The 21545-nt window shown below is 46.5% G+C and overlaps 1 protein-coding gene across 1 annotated transcript in view; it reads left to right on the top strand.

The window, feature by feature from the left end:
* Positions 1-575: 575 nt before the first annotated feature.
* LOC8034680 (cytochrome P450 3A43-like) overlaps positions 576-21545 on the top strand; it is a 36605-nt gene continuing 15635 nt past the window's right edge. The window contains exons 1-3 of the mRNA XM_040206885.3: positions 576-825; positions 10060-10190; positions 14068-14167. Coding sequence (XP_040062819.1) covers positions 576-825; positions 10060-10190; positions 14068-14167 — 481 coding nt within the window. The remainder of the gene's footprint in view (positions 826-10059; positions 10191-14067; positions 14168-21545) is intronic.

The following is a 21545-nucleotide window of genomic DNA, read 5'->3' as shown; positions in this document are numbered from 1 at the left end:
GTCATATTAACATAAACAATCCTTCCAGGCTTGCCCATGTTAATACCTTTGAGTATTCTACCTGGTTGCAATCCGTGTCGTCATGGAGACTCGTTTTAGTTTGTCCATTTTTTTATTGTACCGTGTCTCAGGTTACTATGGAAGTTCTTCACCAGCTCGCCAGTGGTTTTGCCCTCTCTTCGATAAAATTTCTTACGACGAAAGAACACACTGGCACCACCTATCGGGTAGCCGTGGAACATTCGGCATTTCCGTATATCTCATGTCGAATATTGAACAGCAGTCTTATCAACCGTATATCTCATTTTAATCGCGCATCATCCTTCCTTTCTTGGCTCGAAAGACTCATGACATTGTTATAAACGATCATTTCTCGTAAATAGTACGTACTTTTGATCTGGGAAACGTCGCAGTACCTTCGCTGTAGTAAAGTGAAGTTCCATGATCAACACATTGATGCCGCCAGCCTGCTAGATTGTTCTTTGGTCGTAAGAGATTTCAAGAGCTCGGTCGTAAGCAAACGCAAGTGCGTGAACCAGCCGATACACGAGAGGTATGCGACGTTCCCGTTTCAGATGTCACACCTCCTGGAACGCTGCACGGATGAGTTCTTGGAAGTCCTCGAAACGACGTGCACCCAAGACGAGTCCATCGACACCTTAGCCATATGCAAAACCTTCGCGGCGAACACGATGCTTCGGACGGGATTCAGCTTCAGGATGGACGAGCGAGACAAGACCGGATGGGAAGTCAGGGACTACGTCACTCAGCTCGCACTTCGGAACATCGCCGTCTTCCAGGAGGGATTCCTGCACTGGCTTTCAAGTACGCATCCGTTGTTTGTTTGTTTTTTGTTTTGTTTTTTTATCATTGTATCGGACAATTTAAATGAAACGCAGGGCTTCGCCTATCGTGATCCTGCTCCTTACTCCTTGATTTGTTCATCGGCGGCCTGGTCGGCTGATTCCGCCAGGATATCCCATTGACTGCGCAGCGATCAGCAGATGTTTAGAACGGCACCGCGATGTGATGAAGGCTAAAGTCCCCAGATAAAAGCTTCCTCCAAGTAGCGACATTCTTTGAAGCGCCGACTACGTGACAGTGCAGGATTTAGGAAGCGAATGGCGGCGCACAGTGGCGGTTTGAACTTCGTTGCTTGGGGGAAGGAGTACCAAGAGACCTCAATGGAGGCAACCAGGCAGCGCCCAAAACTGCCTCGTCAAGGGCAGTCATCGTCTTTCTGCATCCGCCCTGTCGCCGATTAAACTAATCAACCATGATCCTGCGCTTGTATCTGTGCTTGATCGTTTTAGCTGGTGATCACAAACCCCCCCAAAAAAACGATCATCGTGATGCTGCGATTTTGGGCGCTGTTTGGTCGTGAACCGTTGGCGCGGTTTCACTTAAAAGTGAGAATGAGTATGAAATATGAAGTTTCTCTCGATTAGATTAGCTCTCCACTTTACAAGAGGGCCGCCGTCATACGGGCGGGCTTAACTCGGCGATAGATTTTCTGCTAAATTACCCGAGCCTTAAAGGGGTCATGAAACGATATTGGGTTGGAATTTTCACTGCTTTGCAGAGGCGTACTGGTCCTAGTCTGGCCCAAGCATAGTCGCACCGACCGCCGTTGATTCAGGAGGTTCTTTGTTGTGGTGAAATGGCGAGGATAAAAGGGGACGATTTCTTTCAGTCTTGCCTCCACGAAGCTTGATGACTTAATTGTGGGACCGAAACCACCCGCCTGACGACAGTCGAGCGCGGTTTATGGATTGGACAAGAGAATTGCGTGAGCACTCGACGTCGGCTCGTAACAATCAATGCCTCCGCGGACACTTGGGCAGTGGCTCGTGTCCAACCACTACGGTAATGACAATATCCGAACTCACAAGGCCTGGAGCTCAGCACGCGTTTCCTAATTTTCCAACGCCAGCGCGTGGCTATGATTAACCTTTACCACCGTGGGTACCAGTGTTGCGGAATGGGCACCCCCATTCCACTCCCATTCCATTCCGGGGAATTAGAGTTTTCGCTAATTCCATTCCTTTCAACTCCTAGGAATTGAGACACTGGGCCCATTCCCACTCCTGGAATGGCTGAATCGTTCCATTCCATTCCTCTAATTCCTAAACGTTAAAAGTGTCACTTGACAGCTGCATTATGTTGCAAGGTTGGGCAGAAATATTCAAAAATGTATTCGGAATTACAAATACTGGGATAGGTGAAAATAGTTGCTAAGATACTGATACTCAAGTCTCAAATATATCTGTGAAAATGTATCGAGATTCGTATCGGAAATACATTCTTAAAAGAGGCAAAAATTCTTTGGCAATGCAAATACAAGATTACATTTTAGGGAGGGCAGAAATATATCTACTGATAATGCAATACATTTTTTCAAATTTCTTTGAGACACCAACTGAGATGAAGCTTTAAGTTTGAAGTAGTGTTTTTTTGTTTTTTTTTTTTGGTCCCAAAATTACTTTTTCGCATTCTTGGCACTTCGCCTTGAGGGTAGTGGTTCCGAACGAAGAGTCCTCAATGGGTTTAAAAAAACGCTCCATGAAGGACTGACTGCGGTCCCTTCCCTGGCATCCTGTCTGTCTGACCATGGTGATGCGAAAAGACTTCGACCTGTAAAAAAATTCCTTCAAAACATCACCACTTTCCTGCCCCTGTCAGCACTGATGACATGACGTCACGTTGGGATGAACTAGTATTCTTGAATCTGTAGGTGATGCCTTGAACATGAAACTTTACGCACGCTGCTGTATGAAAGTACAATACGTGCTTTCGTTGTAGGTGACCTCGTTGAAGACCATGCAGGCAGTTGCATTTGGAATTTTTGAGAAAAGTGGACAACCTGAAACATCCTGAAGCAGATGTCTTATCTTCTTTTACGGTTGAAAAATCGATACGGTGGCATTCCTGTTGTGACGGTATTTCCTGCCGACTCTCCGCCTCCAACGCATGAATGGCAGTCTTCAAGTTTCGCCTAGCATCATTCAAACAGAGACCTCGTGGATTGCGACTTGAGATGGCCGGCACAGGTGCGAGCTCTCCGAGAAACAGCGTGCTCGAGACGAGTCGCAGGAGTACGAAGTCTGGGTCGGAACAGCGAGGCCACGTTTGGCCTCCTTCCTGGGTATCGGATCACCAGAGCAGCGGGTCACATTCACATCGGCTGATGACATACCCTTGAGCCATGCAATATCACAGGCGCAGACGCATTCGGATTTGCATTAAACTTCACTGGTGGAAGTCGCCACCGCCCCCCCCCCCTCCCCTTCCCCCTCTGTTCTTTGCTTTGACGCTTATTTTTATATTGCATTCTTTTTTTTGCATATAAGCATGTTAGGGCCTTACGCGGGTTCGCAGTATCCCGCTCATTTTATTTCTGAACAACTGACTCCCTGACTGGCTCGGTATAGCTGAACGTAAAAATTAAATAAATAAATAAATAAATAAAATATAAAGAACCTGGCCCATTCCATTTCCATTCCATTCCGGGCAAAAGGCATTCAATTCCATTTCCATTCCATTCCCCTCAACGTTGCCGCCATTCCATTCCCATTCCATTCCGGGGTCGCGAAACTGCGGAATGATTCCGGAATCATTCCAACTCCGGAGTGGCAACTCCGCAACACTGGTGAGTACAGCAAGAAGCGGCGAGCGAAGGTATGCGGGACCACCGCTAAGAGAAACAACCGGAGCGGTGGGTTTGAGATGGACCCTAGAGTTCCTGTCTAGGCTCCCTACAGGAGCCAGAGTTGCGCATTTGTTTTCCCCGCGCCGCCACGCCGCTATTCGCCGAGGTCCATCACGTGAGGAGCAAAGCATCCGTTGGCGTGCAAGAAAGCCACCTTCACGGTCGCTCCGCCGACGTTTCTCTTGCCCCGGCGTATGTTTCCCTGCTTTCCGCCTCCTTTTCCTCCTCTCCTGTTTTCCATGCGCGGCGGCGCACGCGGCGCCGCTATTCGCCAAATTTAGTCACGTGAGGAGCAAAGCATCCAGCTCGTGCGGGAAAGCCGGCGCTACGGCCACGCGCCGAGGCTGAATGCGCAACTCTGCTACCGTAGGTAGCTATACAGGAACTCTAATGGACCCGAAACTTAGGCGCCATCTATCCTCGTGCAAGTGAAGGGGTCGGTGCGCCGAACATAATGTGGTCGCCGCGTCGGACAGAGATTCATCACCTAAACGTCTCTTTCACGGTGACCTTGACGGCATAGGATAGGCAACAGGCAACCTGGCTGTTTGTTCTGGCTCCGAGTTGAGGGGACAAACAATGCTCATACTTTCGTTTTTTTTTTTTTTTGTGATTGCCATTTTTTAGAACGCAAAAAAAAACTAAGGCAATTTTATTCAGTTATCATCTTTAGGGGGTGGCCAGATTAGGACAAGCACGGCTCTCTCCTTAAGCACATCATGACCACCTCCCAGAAGATGAATCGTAGACAAACCAGAACTTTCTTAACGAGCGCCGAACAAGGCGTGTCGAAATTAAGTTTATCCGATCTTTCTTTCCCCTAGTGAAAAAAGTCATTTGTATCAGAAATGTCTCCTGTCAAATAAACACATATGAATCACACAATATATATATGAACGTATAAGACCATATAAGAATCACATAAGATATATAAGAACTATATAAGAAATATATAAGAAACCTCTCCCAGGTTTCTTATATGTTGCTTGTATATTCTTATATATCTTATACAGTTCTCATACAGTTCTTATATGGCTCTCATATGGTTCTTACATGTTCTTATATATCTTGTATGAATCATATGTGTTTATTGGACACAGAAATTTCTCATACCAATAAGAATTTTCAATAGGGTCTCTGCAAAGTTATTAACATTCCAGCCCGATATCGTTTCATGCCCCTTTAACAGGCTGCTAAGACCGCCAATCTTGATGGCGTGGATCGCACGTCGCAAAAAAACTGTGGAAGTGCGCCATCAACACGCGCTCAGCAGTCGCGCACACAGCTGTGGCCGCCAGTGAATACTCCCTATGGACCTTTTGCACACGCGCCAGATTACTGCCGCCATTGCTGACCTTCTCTTGTCTTACCGAGATACCGAGCCACCGAAACGGACGCTGACGAGCCTCTACAAAGGTCAGTGCTGGGGAGAAAGACACAGTAGAATCTAAAGTGACAATAACCTGGCCTGCTAGGGCAATGATGAATTGAAGTAAACGGAATACGAAGAAACAAAAACTTAAAGTCGGTCATGGCGGCGCCCATGCACAGCTGCTGCAAAGCGTGTATACTTGGTATACTTCGTCTCACCTTAGCATGAACTATTGTTAGGAGCTCATGTTAAAAGCACGAGCTAGTTGCTTTGGATGAAGCGTCGGCGTCCGCATGAATGCTCGTGCAGCGAGTGCTGAGGGAGAGGAGAGGCGAGAACGCTTGGGAGCGTCTGAACGCTTAACTCTGCTTCAAATGATTAGTGAGTAGATCCAGTGTTGGACGAAATACTCGATAAAAGTATTTAAGTTAAGGTACTAAATACCTACTTCATAAAGTATTTAAAATACTACTCAAGTTACTTTCACTGTAAAGTATTTTAAGTAGACTACAAATACTGAGAAATGTAATTCAATTACTTGTGAAGGTACTTCCGCATTGTGTATTTTGGATAGACGTCATTGAGAAACACAATTATACAGTTGCGCAAATCTGGATTACCACAATGGTTTATTAGCACTCAACGACACAAAACCAAAAAAAAAAAAAAAGAAGACATCGTAGGGCTATTTTATGCAGCCAAAACCATAAGGAGCAGAACATCACTAATACATGTTACAAAACATTTCTGGGACAAAAAAAAAAAAGAGATCGCTTTAGTTATTTGCAACTTTCACGACCTATAGGGGCGCGCTGGCGCCTATCAAAATGGCTGTCATTTTGATGATCGTCGTACAACAACAGTACCAGACGGGGTCTGCGACACGTAATTAATTCTAGTTTAGCTTCATACGAGTAGTATTAGAGCCTTAACTTATTTTTCCCCCTGGAAGGTGTCGGCAAGCACCTTTCTTGTGAAGCCGATCATAAAGAAGCTAGGGAGCGCGATTCTCACACCGCGGTACCACCATCGCTGAATGTTGCGAATAGTGACGTCGCTGAATATCACGTCCTGCGGAGGGCCTTAGACGCATCGTTTAGCTACAATCTATATTTCCTATATGGGGAGTTCAATATAAATAAACTTGGGATATGGAAATGAGAGAATGGATGACAAAGAGAGCCCACATAATAGCCGCGGCACTGGTCACACCTTCTTCAAGTAGGTTGCATTCAGAAAGGCACTCAACGTTGGGGGACGCCTTGTTGGCATTTTGAGAAGTCGTCCTGATAGTAGTTAATTTCCTTTCCTTTTCTCTGATGAGCAATGTTCGCTTACAGAGAGTGCTCGAGAGAGCAATAAGTGCCTGACTGACGACAAAAAGAAAAGAAACAAAAGAAATCTCGACGTTTTCCCGTAGCGGGCTAAAATAAGCAACAAGCAAAAAGAACTTGGATTGAGCGGGTTGGTAATAAATTCAAAAGTATACGAAAAAGTCAGACGAAGAGGATGTTTGTCCTGTCCGTCCTCTTCGTCTGACTCTTTCGTATATTTTTAAAGCAAAAAGAAGTGTTTTCTTTTTGTGCCCACATCTCATTTTCTTTTTTTTTTTTGCACCCTGAAGTTGGCATTGTTGTCGTGGGTCTTTTCCTGTTCTAAGTTGCGCCTTAGTGAGGCAATCTTTACTTCCGTAAACCACCCGCTTTGTTTGAGGATTTTTAGGGGAAAACTCTAGGGAAAAATAAAGTCGTTTTTGCGAAGGCGAGGGGGAAAACCTTCATTGTTACTAATTAACTTTGGGATGAAATATGAGTCACAATCGGTACTAAGGCGACGTTTTCACGAGCTCAATCAAATTAACCTTAGCTAATCGTCGCTAGCAACAGGATTTGGTTTCTCGAAAGAATGATTAAGTTTGCACCTGCCACGCCCACGCCTCTTGATACCAAAAAGACTCGGAAGATGGCGGAACGTCAAAATCGTATTTGAGATAATGACTACAAGATACTCAGAAATGCAATTAAAATGCAGTCTCCAATACTCTCGATGAAAAGAATTTGCAAGATACCAAGATTCTTCAAAAAGAAATTGAAATGCAGTATCTTGAGTAGAGTTATTTGAGATAAGCACAAGTCTGGGTAGACCTAAATCTCTGCCTTTCTCTACACTGCGTTCGTCGGTCGCTTTAGAACGTAGAACGGCGGCGTCCGGGTCTCCCATTCCAACGCGCTCGACGAGTGCAGTGGAGGCAAAGCCCTACCCAATCACAGATCGGCCTTCAGGCCTACCCAATCACAAAGCGGCGTTCTGACGTCTCCTCCTCGCCCTCGTTTTCTCGCCGCCTTGCCGCCCTTGAATTAGTTACATCTGCTGTTGTCGGCGAGATGTTCCCATGTCGCCATCTTATGGATCCTCCCTGACCGTCACGAACAAGTTCATTAGAAGCGAGCGACAAGTTGGATGGTACGTAAGAAGCGCGGCGGAAGCCTAGTCGTCATGTTCCTGAACCGACACCGTCAGGGTTGAGAGACTTTGCTCTTATTTCCGTCGACGAAAGCAGAAATCATCCTGCCCAAGACGTCATAGTGAGCGTTTGGCCTATCGTGGAAGGCTGATCACAGTGAGTTTCTTGGTCGCGCACCTCGCAGCTCGCAGCTGTGGAGTATTTTCAGCACAAGCGAGAAGGTTTTATGTAACGCAGGTTTTTTCGCAGCACCGCTCGCGCAAAGCGCCTACATCATACTACACACCTGCCGCAGAGCGCTGTTTGTCCTCCAAAAGAGGGAGAAAAAAGAAAAACAACGATGCAATTTTATCTACATTTGTGCAATCTACCGCTGAGCAGATGTTGCGGAGATGGCAGAAATTACATTACTTTAACGAAATCATAATAATTATATTTTTAATTGCGGTAATGAGTAATGTCATGAATACATTTTATGGACTGCTAATTTAGTAATTTAACGAATTACAGTCAGACGAAAATGTTTAGAAAATCCCTCATTACTTTTAAAATCACTATTGTTCAATAAGAGACAGTTTGCAAGCTCTAAGAGAAAAGATAATTGTTTTGCAGAGCAAAATGCTGTGAAAGAGGGAGAAAGAAAGTGAAAACCTCAAAAGAAAAAAAAAAAAAAACAAGCGAAGGTCCATTTTCGCGCAAAGCCTCTTACGCTGCGCGCAACAAATGCACAAAGGTGGACTCGAAAGGCGAAGCAGATAGAAAAAAAGCTCTCCTGAGGAGATATCGCTGGAAGGCCACGGTTCACGAAACTCCCGACAATGCGGATTCGCGCCATCACGTCATCCGGATGGTAAAGGCTACAATGCGAAGAGCTCGCCACCAGTAAGGTCAAACCATTTTAAAACCTGAGCCAACAGGAAATTCAGATCCCCAGCCTTGCTCTTTCGTCAAGCGAGGTCAAGCCGTCAGCCTTCGACCATTGCGATCTAAACAACGACTGGGCTCAATAGTTAGTCTCAAATGCATTCTCAAGGATCCAAACCGTTTCCCGTAGCCTTGGCCCTGGCAAGTAAATATATATATATATATTTATTTTATTTTTTTTGTAGTCGTAACAGACGGGAAGCGAGCAAAAGTAGGTACCGCACGCAGTTATCTCTCTTCATTTTTCTCGGTAAGTTTCGTCAGGAATGAGCGAACGCGAAAATATTGCCACTCATCCGTTGGAAAGTAAAAATTTTAGAAAGCTCCTGCGACCCCTTCCCTTCCCTGGCGGTGTGTCTGCCCAGCAAAAATTCGTCCCCCTTGAGTGACAGCCCGGATAACTTCTATGTGTCTTGGAACAATACTGCACGACAGAAATACGCGGTAATCCGGGTATTTCTATATACACACACACACATATATATATATATATATATATATATATATATATATATATATATATATATATATATATATATATATATATATATATAGGTGGTTTAATCTCAAATCGTGCAGGCAAAAAGGGTCGAATTTTTAATTCCGCTGAAAAAAAAAATATGTTATGGTGTCGTCTCTAAAACCGCAGTAGCCACAAACCGCGAGTTCGTCAGATTTTTTGTTCTAGACTTACGAATTTTAAAAGAGGCCGCGGCGGAAAGCAGTGTTTTTCACATGCGTCGCGGGTCATATTTCAAACGCTCTAATACCATGAAATAGCTTTAAGCGTTTTACTTTTTTTCGTATGTATCGGAGAGCCGTTAACACTTCAAATTTCTGCCAATTTCTCTTTTCTTCGCGCCCCTTTTTTTTTTTTTGGCTAGAATATTTTTTTTTACATTGTTATAAACGACTTGATCGATTGAATTGATAGTATTAATTTTGATCTCCCAAATACGGCAGAACAGACCTTAGGTCTAGCAAGATTTCATTGCGAGGGTCACCTCATAAATGGCGCCAGTGTGCCACTGTCTCCTCTCGTCGTAGGTAGAGCCACTAAATAATCTGCGCTTAGAGTATCGGCACTCCGTTCCCCGACATTGTTGTGGGCGCCGCCATTTTGGCTCGTATGCAGAACAGACGCAACGGCCGATCGTCATGATTCAAAAGTGCGACTTCCTCGGCATTCGGTTCGGTGTTAGGAAGGTCACGTAATATTGCTTTGCTCTGTCGCGAACGCTTTAAACATTTGTGGAGGGCGGAAAAGCATATCCTGTGATTTCAGATAAAGCTTCAGATAACTGGCAACCATGATTTTAAGACACAATATGGCCAAGTGCCGTTATTCTGAAGCATAGCTTATTTAGTGGCACTAGTCGTAGTATATCACAAGAGCCAAGAGTTCCGGGGATACTCCTCCTACCCCTTTCCTCTTCAGCAGAGCCAACTCTAGAAAGGACGCACCCTCGTCTACAGAGTTCGCTCTGCTAAACTGTGAAGAGATGCGAGGAGCTTCCACTGAACCCTTTTCGTTATTCGAAAACCTTTGTGCTTTATTAGTTTTTTTTTTTGTTGTTTTTTTTCACTCAGATTGCTTCCCTGAATTTACTCTCGTCATCCAACTCGTTCTGAGGGTCATTGAGAGCGTCCAGAAACCTGCTGTACGGAAGCTTCAAGATGCCATTGCTCCGATTATCTACGCTCGAAAATGGGATGCATCGGTGAGTAAGTAGCATATATCAGATTGGGGGGAGGGAGGGAGGGGGGGGGGGGAGGAAAGAAGGGGGGGTCTTCAAATAAATCCGCGAGCCAAGTCAGTGAGTGCCTCGATCGCGCCTCCGACTGGTGTTTTTACTGTGTCCTCTTTTGTGGACCCTCGATGTTCACCTGATGACGTCACACTCGTGTCGCGCTGTTGGCTGCCGCTATCCTGGCAATGACAAACCAGCCGCGGGGGGGGATGCGCGGCAGGTGCTTGTTTACATGGTGAGGTAGGAGAAATGAAGCCAGGTTTTTCGAGCCACACAAACGAACTGCGCATTTCCGAAAACAGAAAAAATCCGTCGAAATGAGACGCAGGTGGGGATGGAATGGCAAATTTTCAAAGCATAACGTTATGTCGCCTCTCTGTGAGGCGACATGTACGTAAGCCTAATTTCGTCAAAACAGGAAATGAGACTGTGGGCACCTGTGGCATTCACTGCAGTCAAACAGAGCTGTAATAATAAAAACAATATTTCTTTATTGCTAATAAGTTTGTTTCCTCGTGTGTGTATATATATACAGGGTGTTTCAGAAAACGCAGGCCAAATCTTTCTTGCGAAAACTACTCATCGCAACGAAAAAAGGCATTTGGCGTTGTGGTCCTGGGTAGGGCCCATTTAAGAAAATTATTATTGTCGGGGATAATTAACTTTTTTAATATTGTTTTTAAGGGCATGGTTTAGATTAGAAAATTGCTCAGCATCATCGAAAACCACTAAACCAACAAATTGCAGAATGATAGAAGGCACGCGAAGCATTTTACGGCTTTCTGAAAAACCGCACAAAATTGACGAGTCTTAAGTTTCGAATTGCTATCAGAGCGCATCTCAGCCCCGGCGGCACCGCGCCCCATGGAGAAATAGTGCAACCGGACTCTACTGCGTCGCGCGATGACAGCTCACCAGAGGTTGGTTGCACCATCTCTTCGCGGGGCGCGGTGCCGTCGGGGCGGAGATGCGCTCCGATAACAAACCGAAACTTAAACACCCGTCAAATTTGGGCGGTTTTTCAGAAAGCCGTAAAATACTTCGCGTGCCTTCTATTGTTCTGCAAATCGTTGATTAAGTGTTTTTCGATAATGCTGAGCAATGTTCTAATTTAAACCATGCCCTTAAACACAATATTAAAAAAGTTAATTACGCAACAATAATTAACAACTTAATGATCCAGGACTTTAATTTTTTTTTAAAATAGGGCCTTGGCCCAGGACCAAAACGCTACAAGTCTTTTTTCGTTGTGATGAGTAGTTTTTGGAGCAGCTATTTGGCCTGCGTTCTCTGAAACTCCCTGTATATATATATATACATTGTCATTTTTTCTTTTGACACACTTATGCTCAGGTGAACGCCTGCTCATGGAAAGATTTCAATCGTCTTTCCTTTTTATTTGGCGATCCAGTTAACGCCATGATCTCAAACTTTCACATTCTATCCCCACCCCTTGAGTGATATTCACACAGAGTTTCAGCTTTTTGCAATGCCTATAGGTTTATTTTATGAAGGAGAACAAAACACGAATTTCATATTTCCGAACAAAGCCGCTAGTGTAGGTGGCCCTCCAGCTTGAGAGGTTCGAAATGAGACGTGGTGTGCCTAGATTTTAGAGTGCTTCCAACCGCTTGATCAGGGTAGCAACTGCGAGGTGGGGACGAAAGCGTTGACCGCCTACAAGCGTCTCTGTCCGCTTTTCTCCTCGCAACGCGACAAGGCAACGCGTACGTACTTGCGTCCAATCTGTCCAGGAGGTGTCTTCCATCAAACTGTAAACGCCCTCCATTGTATGAGTTGCGCCCTCTCTAAGATCGAGGACCTCTGAAGAGACGCTGTGACGAGAGTGGCCATTGTTTCTGCTCGCCTTTTTCGCCAGGACTTCCGCAATTATCCGCCAGGATCGCCACATCCGACAGCATGACACGCCGCTTCATGTAATGTCGTTTGTTCCCACGTCGAAACCAGCTTTGATGCATTGGTGCTGTAGGACGCTGAACACGCATCAGTCAGAGACGCGCAAGTCACTGTAACTGAATCGTTCAGAATTGGAATCGAAATACAACGTCGAGTTGTGCAACAAAAGGTGTAGAGTAGCGCAGTGTTCTGAAAAATCCGGAAGAAGAAACTTTCGCTGGTATACATTTGTTTTTCTTAAATCTAGAACGAATTATGTATATTGAGTCTGCGGGTAAAAACGACCTATACACTGAAACCTGTTTTTGAAACCTTTTAGGGGATGTTCCGTTTTGACCCAAAGTCTCAGGACTTCTGTCATGCTTAATATTCACCAGCTCGTTTGCGTCCTTACATTCAGTTCATTAAATCTGGTATTTTACTAACATAAACATAAACATAATGAATAGGTTTTTTTTGTCCTTTATTTTAAACAACTGAAAAATCAGTACGAAAGCTGAAAAAATTAAAGAATTTCAAAATGTATATTTTCTAGATCAAAGCAAGCAAACACTCGCAAGAATTAAGCAAATATAAATCGCTTGGAAAACCACACTGAAAAACATCTTCGTAATCATTCCATATGCTAATTATTAGTCGTTGAGTCCGTCGTAAACAACCCTGATGATAATAAGCTTATATTTATTTGAATATCTTTATGCAGTGATAATAGCGTAATTCTAATATATGTTAATAGTAACAATGACTGTTACATACTTTGTCATTCAGACTAACTTGTGACGCTTTCTTTTAATATATATATATATATATTTTTTTACATCCTCAAGATTAGAGCACTGCTTTTATATAGATATAGATTTCCTCAGCATTACATACAGATGTTTTCATAACGCAATAAATGGGCACTGCTGAACTCTGGTATCCTAGGTTAAATTCCCATCCCTGCCTGTTTAGATCTGGATGAGCATCGTGCCGACGTGCTGTCTTGTATCACGACTGCCTGATGCACGATGCACATTGAAGAGACCATAGAATGCATTCTGGGCTGGAATAAATGATTTTAGATAGAGATTTTACTAATCGGATATCGTTTAGTGAATTAAAGGAAGACAAGTACATGCGGGTACAAAGCCAAAGGCCTGCTTTTCGGTACGAAATATTCAAAGTATAGCGGACTATTTCTTGTCATCCTTTCCTTCGAACGCTCCCTGCCTTTTCACTGTTGTACATTCGCAGTACCCAAGCAATTCATCCGAACCCAGCTCACGCGTTGGACGCGAGCAGTGCGTCACTCGGACGTATGCGCTCGTCAACAATCAATATGTCAACGAATATTTAAATTCGCGTTCGTGGCCAATGAATGCTGTGACGGCACACATCATCATTTTGAATGACGAGTTCCGCGGTATGCTTAAAAAGCACGGTGGAAGCTCGGAGTCATCGCCTTCCGAATCCAACACCGTCAAAGTTGACAAGCTTACAGCGTTATGATCTACGTCGATGAAAAGAAACGCGGCTAGCCACGCAGTCCCTCAGACGGCTGTAAGAACTTCCGGTTCCGGTGAAGTGCTACGTCACGACTATGGGGTCGCTTATTTCGCTTTTGAGTTGAGGAGGAAAGGTAAACAGGAAGAAGCTTAAGAAAATAATTCCACGGCCCCTTTAAAGGCCCCAGGCTAGCGGTGGTGCTGCACTGGCTAAAGTTCTCATCCACAATGAGACACAAGACGCCCACTGGGGGTTGACTAACATCCTGCTGTCTAAACATACACAGAACTCAAAATATTAATGGTATAAATAGAGAGGAGGATAGAAACACATAGAGTAAGAAAAAAAAAGTAACTGCCAAGCGGTAAGTAATATCCTTTTTAAACACATATAGAAATTGCTACGACTTTTTCTTTCTTTCCTTCTTTTCAAAATGGTGAAGGAACACAAGAAAAGGGACTTGTTGCAGTCTCTAATCGACGCAATGGACAGGAACTGCGGAGGCTCCAATGCAGCTGGTGTCCCCATTGGAACCGATGAGGGTAGGGATGATCATTCAAGCATCGGCTCTTATTACAAGTGTGCAAATTCCGACCGCCTTTTAACACAGAACGCAATAACAGTAAATGCTATCTAGAAAAAAGTGACACAAAAAAGTGACACGCGGAAATTCGACAAAAAGTCCTATTGAAGTTCGGCTGTTCTCCGCATGGGTGAATTTTGGATGGATGAATGGATGGATGGATACGGCTGAACCCTTTTAATCGGGCGGCTGCTTGCGCCACCTAGTTAAAGCTTCTAAATCCAACAACTAACTAATATCTCATGAAAATTATTTTTAATACAGAAAGGTAAAGAATCTCATATCGCCGCTAAGCACAAGCATCCATCTACCATTTTTCACGACCATCAAAAACGAGCTGGCCCGCCACCTACCGAAGGAGGTGTGCCATTTTTTATTTGGCACATTGTAGTATTATAAGACCACGGGCTGGCCAGCTAGTCTTCGGGGTGATGAGGTGCCGTTCACCTAAAGGCAGGTTCGCCGGGACATCGCTGGATGCGTGAGGTCCGACTCACCGGGCTGCGGTGTGGGTTCCGGGAGACGGCCGGTCATTTCGGAGCGGCAATTCCTCCGACGACATCAGATCCCGCAGGAGCAAGCCAACGGACACGTTCGTTCTGGATTGTGGTCTGAGCGTGTCCTCGAGCGATCGGCGCGATCGCTCGCCTTTTATTGACTTTATAACAATGGGAACCGCTACCCAATCAGTGCACTCGCGTGATATGATCTGACGTAACTTTCTCTTTTACACATCACTACATTCTCCCTCTCTTATATGAAATAGCGATAAACATGTCTGTTAATAACCAGAGCATTAATTTATGATACTTTTCCCTTTCTTTAAATTAATGAGCCAACCGTTACTGAAAATGGACTAGTCAAACTATTCAAAAAAAAAAAAAAACTTAAGATGTAATTTTAGACAGTTAAAATTGCTGTGATACTAACAGTTGTTAGACATCCTATGGTTTGTAACCAATAACTAGACTAACCAAAAACTAGTAAGCGCTTGGCTCTAAACGCCTTTAGGAGGCAGGTTAGTACCCTTTCTCGTTAAATAATCACTGACTCGCGTTATGCAAGTTACTATAAGTTACTCTAGGACTTCCGTTATGCACTGCAATAATGTCTTAAAACTAGCGTTATGCACTTAAACAAAGAGAGAAGAAAAATATATTACATCTGTGGTTCTTGTCCAATTTCGTGAATCATGTCCATAAACGTATTACTGTTATTTACACTAAGAAACGAAAGTACGTAGTCTTTCAGTCTTCCTGGAAGTCTGCGTTGCCGCGTAGAACGCCTTGGAACAGCAGGCGATGCTTGATGACCAGCTTGAGATTGTTCGCGTGGTTCACCAGGCCCTGAATCCATGGCAGAGCGGTGTGGTACAACTGGTACCACTGAAGACACAGCCACAACCGCGGAATCACTCACGTCACTTCGTGAAGATTCGAGAGGCGGCATCGACTGTGGTGTCTCGGGGCGTGATGCCGCAGGGGTGCTTGTGTCGACGGGGTCAAAATACTCCACTGATACGTTGGCTGGAAGAATCTTTACGGGCTCCGGCCGGGCTAGAAGAGCGACCGCTGTTCTCTCATCAGCCGTCGTAGACTCAGGAGTTCTTATTACCAGGTCATTTGATGTGGTCGGTCTCCTTGAAGCTGTAGGCGATCTAGTCGCTACGTAGATTTTTGGGAACTTAAGCGTGTCGGTGACTGAATCGTCGTCATCATCATCGTCAAAGTAATCTACTCGTTGCAGTTGTTGGTTTTCTGTATTTCTTCTGCTTGCGTGTGGCGCACTTGCTTGATCTTGAAGAGGTGCAGGAGCGAGTTTCTTAGCGTTCCACTTCCGTCCGTCGCTAAACTGATACGTGGCAGGGCCAACTTGCTTTTCAATCACTTGCGGACCTGTGTATTCGCTGTGCAACTTGTCGCTGTATTGTGGACGAAAAATTCGGACGGCTTGGCCGGCTATGAACTTCGGCCGTCTCACAGCTCGTCTTGCGTCCGAGTAAATCTTCATTTTTGTCTGGTACCTCTTGACTCGCTCTTGGAGCTGAGACGTGCTTCTCTCTGGCACCTTGGGTGTCGGAAGACCCTGTAGATCCAGTCTTGATCTATGTACTCGTCCGTGAAGAAGGACTGCAGGAGTCTGACCCGTTGCTGGGTGAGTAGTACGCCTGTACGCTTCTAAGTAGTCGCGAACTGCTTCAGGAAGTGGTCGTCCTTGAACTGTTGCCAGTTGTAAACATGACTTTAGTACTCGATTGAACCGTTCAACTTGCCCATTTGCTTGCGGATGATACAAGGAGGACTTGAGGTGCATGATACCTTGCTGTTTCAAAAATTCTTCGAACTCCCTAGAGACGAACTGAACGCCATTGTCCGTGACGAGCTCTCGGGGCAAACCTTCCCGGGCAAAGATGTTTTGTAGAAAAGTAATCACCGTAGCTGTTGTCGCCGCTGATGTGTGTTGAACTTCAGGCCACTTCGAGTGATAGTCAATCAGGACAAAGAAATATCTTTGACTTGGTGGAGCTCCGTCGATGGGACCCACGATATCCAAACCGAGCTTGTCCCATGGTCGCTCTGGGAACTCGACCGGCTGAAGAGGAGCAGGCGCTGCTTTAACCGGCTTGTCTGTTGCGTTACAAACGGTACAGTGCTGTACTTTAAACTTGATTTCGGCGTCCATGCGTGGCCACCAGTAGCGGTCTCTGATGACGCTGATGGTTCTCGTAATTCCTTGATGCGTCTCGTGCGCGAGATTGATGATATTCTCTCTGAGTCTTTCTGGAACAACTACTTTCTCCCCTTGTAACAATAAGTCGTTGTGAACGGATAGCTGGTCCCTGACGTTAAAGTAAGGGCGCAGTTCAGGTATACTGGTGCTATCTTGCGGCCAAGATGACGCTGTGTAGTGCATCACACCGGGCAGAACCGGGTCGATGGCCGTAGCTTCTTGAAATTCTGAGCGTGATATAGGAGCAATCACGAAGGAAACTATGTCTTCGTCAAAATTCATACCATTCTCTGTGTCTGAAAGGGGAAGTCTAGACAACGCGTCGGCAACGAGATTGTCGGCACCTTTCTGGTACTCCATACGAAAATTATAATTCAAGAGACGCGAAGCCCATCGAGTTATACGCAAAGGGCGAACCCCAGAGCCTTTGTTAGACAACAGCGTGACTAACGCTTGGTGGTCCGTTCGAATGGTGAATGGCCTACCCCAGAGGTACACATGCCATTTTTCACATGCCCATAAACAAGCTAGGGCCTCCTTTTCTCCCGTAGAATATCTACGTTCAGCGTCGGTCAGCGAGCGTGATGCGAAAGCAACCGTCCGAAGGTTTTTCCCGTACTTCTGCTGCAAGACAGCTCCTAAGCCATAGTTTGATGCATCCGTCGATATTATGACTGGTAGCGTCGGATCAAACATGAAAAGGATTGGTGCGTTCTGAATGCATGATTTTATCTTGGCAAAACTTGCCTGAGCTTCAGGGGACCAAACGAACTGTACGCCTTTGCGGAGCAAACGACGCAATGGTTCGACGATGGTCGAACAGTGGGGTATGAACTTACTGTAATACTCAATTAATCCCAAAAATGCCTTCAACTTCGACGGGTCTGACGGAGTTTCGAAGTTCCGGACGTCGTCTACTTTTGATGGAAGGGGTGCTAAACCATCCATTGAAAGACTGTGGCCCAGAAACGACAACTCGCGTACGTTAAAAACGCCCTTTCGATTAAGTTTCATTCCCGCTCGAGAGATTGCGGACAAGACTTGACGCAAGTTCGAATCATGCTCTTCCTGTGAAGACCCGTATACAATGATGTCGTCTAGGTAAAATTGGACGCCCTTACAATCTTTTAGAACCCTAGACATGATCTGCTGAAACGCTGCGGGAGCGGACGCCAAACCAAAACAAACTCGCTTGAAGCGAAATAATCCTTCGTGAGTGATAAATGCCGTCAGGTCTCGGCTCACCGGGTCGAGTCGGATCTGGTGGTAAGCCGACGCCAGGTCCAGCTTCGAAAAATGAGATGCTCCGTGCAATGAGTGGAGGAGCTCCTCTATGTGTGGCAGTGGAAAGGAATCTATGACGACGGCTTGGTTGGGCGCACGCAAGTCGACGCACATCCTGATGCTGCCATCCTTTTTTCTTACTACAACGATTGGCGAGACCCACTCTGACGCATTTATTCTTTCGATGACGCCTTGGCGCTCGAGCTTGAAAATTTCTTCTGAGACCGCTTCACGCAGACTGATGGGTAGGCGACGTAGCCTGGACTGTACTGGAGGTACGTTTTGGCGCACCTTGACAGTGTGTGTCTGGTTTCGTAGCAGGCCAAGTTCTGATGTTAACAGATGCTCGAACTCCTCGAATCCGCGTGGAAGTTTTGACGTATCTTGTACAGGAGGACTTGAAGCTTGTGTACAGCTCACCGCAGGCTGCTTCACCTTCGTGGAAAACTCGTCCACGCTGTCTGTACTTGGGGACTGTGATCGGGCGGCGCTGGTGACCAGTGGTGATCTTGACTGAGGGTGGGCAGCGTTACTACCTGGTGGCACTGACGATTGGCCTGAAGGTTGTGGACCAATGCCATGGGCCTTCGGTAGATTTGCCCGTAACTGACTTGAGCGCTGCGACGATACGGTGAACGGGCGCCGCTGACGGTCACCCGCCGGCCTCACATCAGAGCGTGGCGTTTGGCCTGGGTCAGCTGCATCCAGATGAAAACATTCAAATTCAGCTCCTGATAGCCGAAGTTTCAATTCTCTGACGGCGTCAATACCAAGTAGAGAACGTCCTCCACGAATGACGTAAAAATCTAGTGGCGTCTGTCGGTTTTTGAATACGACTTGAGCCGTGAAACATCCCAACACAGGAATCGGTTGATGCAGATAATGCATAAGCCGTCTCGTAGGCTTCCGTAAGCGGATCTTTCTAGTCTTGTTAAGTTGCTCGAAAATCTTTTCGTTCAGAATTGAAACCTGCGAACCAGTGTCGATCAGTAACTGGAGAGGCAAGCCGTTTACCTTTACGTCAGCAATGAAGGCGTCATAAAGGCTGCGGTCCTGTGACTCCAAAGACAGGACGGGAGCATCCCCGTCGATGGTGACGTTATAGTTGAACGCAGTGGTCGGACCAGGCCTCCGCGGGCGTCCGGAGTTCTGTGCACGGCCACGACTTGGAAGTGCAGGTCGCCGGCGTTCACCACCCGCGGCTGGCGACGGTGCGCGGCTTCGACAAACGACGGCAAAATGTCCGATTTTACCGCACTGGAAACACTGCGAGTTGAGTGCAGGGCAGTTCTCCCTGGCGTGATTCCTTCGGCCGCAAAACCAACATGAGTAGTTGTCCTGTTGCGGCCCCATTCTCGCAGGAGGCGGGTCTCGATGAGGAATGTTACTCTGGCGCGCCGGCGGGCGTGGAGCATGGGCTGTCCCAGGACGCCCCCGTTGAGACCTCGGAGCAGGTCTGGTGGGGTCACATGGCCACGATGGGAACCTTGCTCCATGTTCACTGAAACAGTCGTCTCCCGAGAAGAGTGCTGGAGATTGGTCGTTATGACGAGCAGCCGCTTGTACTCGTTCGGTCTCGGGCCCAGCAACATACTGCACGGGTGCAGTGGAACAGCTGGCGACGGTCTCCCCCTGACGTGGCTGATGGTACTGCTCTGCTGTGCGTGCCAACTGCTCAAACTGCAGCGCGAGCTGTATCGCGCGCTCAAGCGTCGGTACCTGGCGACCTACGCAGTCTCTAAGAATGCGATCCTGAACACGGCGCGAGATCAAACCATCAAGAAAAAGATCACAAAGTCGCGTGTTCTCGGACCCGTCTTCAAACGCGCAAAGCGCGTGCTGATGGCGTAACGCCGCTAAAAATTCCGTGACACTCTCTCCCGGCTGCTGAACGCGAAGACGGAGCTTCTTACGCTCGAGTGCTAGAGATCCGGAAAAAACAAAATGGCTCTCCACGGCCGCTAAAAAGGTCTCGAACTCGTCAAGAAGTTCCGAGTGTGGAAGGTTAGTGAATCCAAATGCGGACACTATTCGTTGCCCTTCAATGCCCAACAACGAAAAAAGAATCTGTTTTTTTCTCTTCGGGTCAACACCTTCGAGGCCCGCCGCACCTAGGAATGACATGAATGTCTCTTTCCATGCAGGCCAGGCCTGTGGTGGCGGTCCCGGAACTGCGAGAAACGGCGGTGGCGGTGGCAACGCCGCGGACTGAACGACCGTTATCTGCCGTTGTTCAGTATTCATGATGTTTGTTTGAATATATCGTTAAAGCAAGAGTATACGCTCAACTGTGCATGAAAGAGCGAGGACTCTTACAGCTACTTTACAAAACAGAACCAAAATCGTGTAAAACCTGAAAAAAAACTTTGGCTTAAAGCCTGTGAGCACCGCACCGCAAATCAAGAGCAAAAATTGCGTAGCTCGAGTCGCACAGTCACGATAAGCGAGTCGAAGAGGTGCGAGGACCGTAATCGAAGCTCACATACTAACTGCGGCAGCTAAGTGCCATAACGACTTCAAAGTGTAAGTTGTGAAAATAGGTGAGCGACTCAAAAGATGCTCGTAGCCAACGGCTACATACAGTTGCTGCAGTATACAGAGCACTTAGCAGTCGCACACCCTTACGCGGTGTTTAGGACAAAAGGGGAATTCTGCCGGCAAGCCGCGAAACAGAAAATACGGTGAAAAACTAAATGAAAGCAAAGAGCTCGGGGCTTGAAACCGCTACAATAAACCAACGTAGGGAGCCGGGATAGCTACCGGGTGCCCAAGCCGATGACTACCCTAGCGTTCCAAACGGCGGTTGGCTGTAGGAAAACGAAGCCCGAATTGACAGCGGAGAGCGGCAGAGGCGGAGGACCATCAGACCACGAACCCTGAACAACCCTCGTCGCCATAAATGTAGTATTATAAGACCACGGGCTGGCCAGCTAGTCTTCGGGGTGATGAGGTGCCGTTCACCTAAAGGCAGGTTCGCCGGGACATCGCTGGATGCGTGAGGTCCGACTCACCGGGCTGCGGTGTGGGTTCCGGGAGACGGCCGGTCATTTCGGAGCGGCAATTCCTCCGACGACATCAGATCCCGCAGGAGCAAGCCAACGGACACGTTCGTTCTGGATTGTGGTCTGAGCGTGTCCTCGAGCGATCGGCGCGATCGCTCGCCTTTTATTGACTTTATAACAATGGGAACCGCTACCCAATCAGTGCACTCGCGTGATATGATCTGACGTAACTTTCTCTTTTACACATCACTACACACATTTTTCACATTACCGAACTCAATAAGTTGCTCCGCGTGTCTAATGCACGTGTGTGTGTATCCT

Source organism: Ixodes scapularis, unplaced genomic scaffold (genome assembly GCF_016920785.2).
Source record: "Ixodes scapularis isolate PalLabHiFi unplaced genomic scaffold, ASM1692078v2 PGA_scaffold8__174_contigs__length_109621045, whole genome shotgun sequence".
NCBI classification, from domain to species: domain Eukaryota; kingdom Metazoa; phylum Arthropoda; class Arachnida; order Ixodida; family Ixodidae; genus Ixodes; species Ixodes scapularis.
The sequence above is the reverse complement of the archived record's forward strand: the minus strand, read 5'-3'. Positions and strand labels throughout refer to the sequence as shown.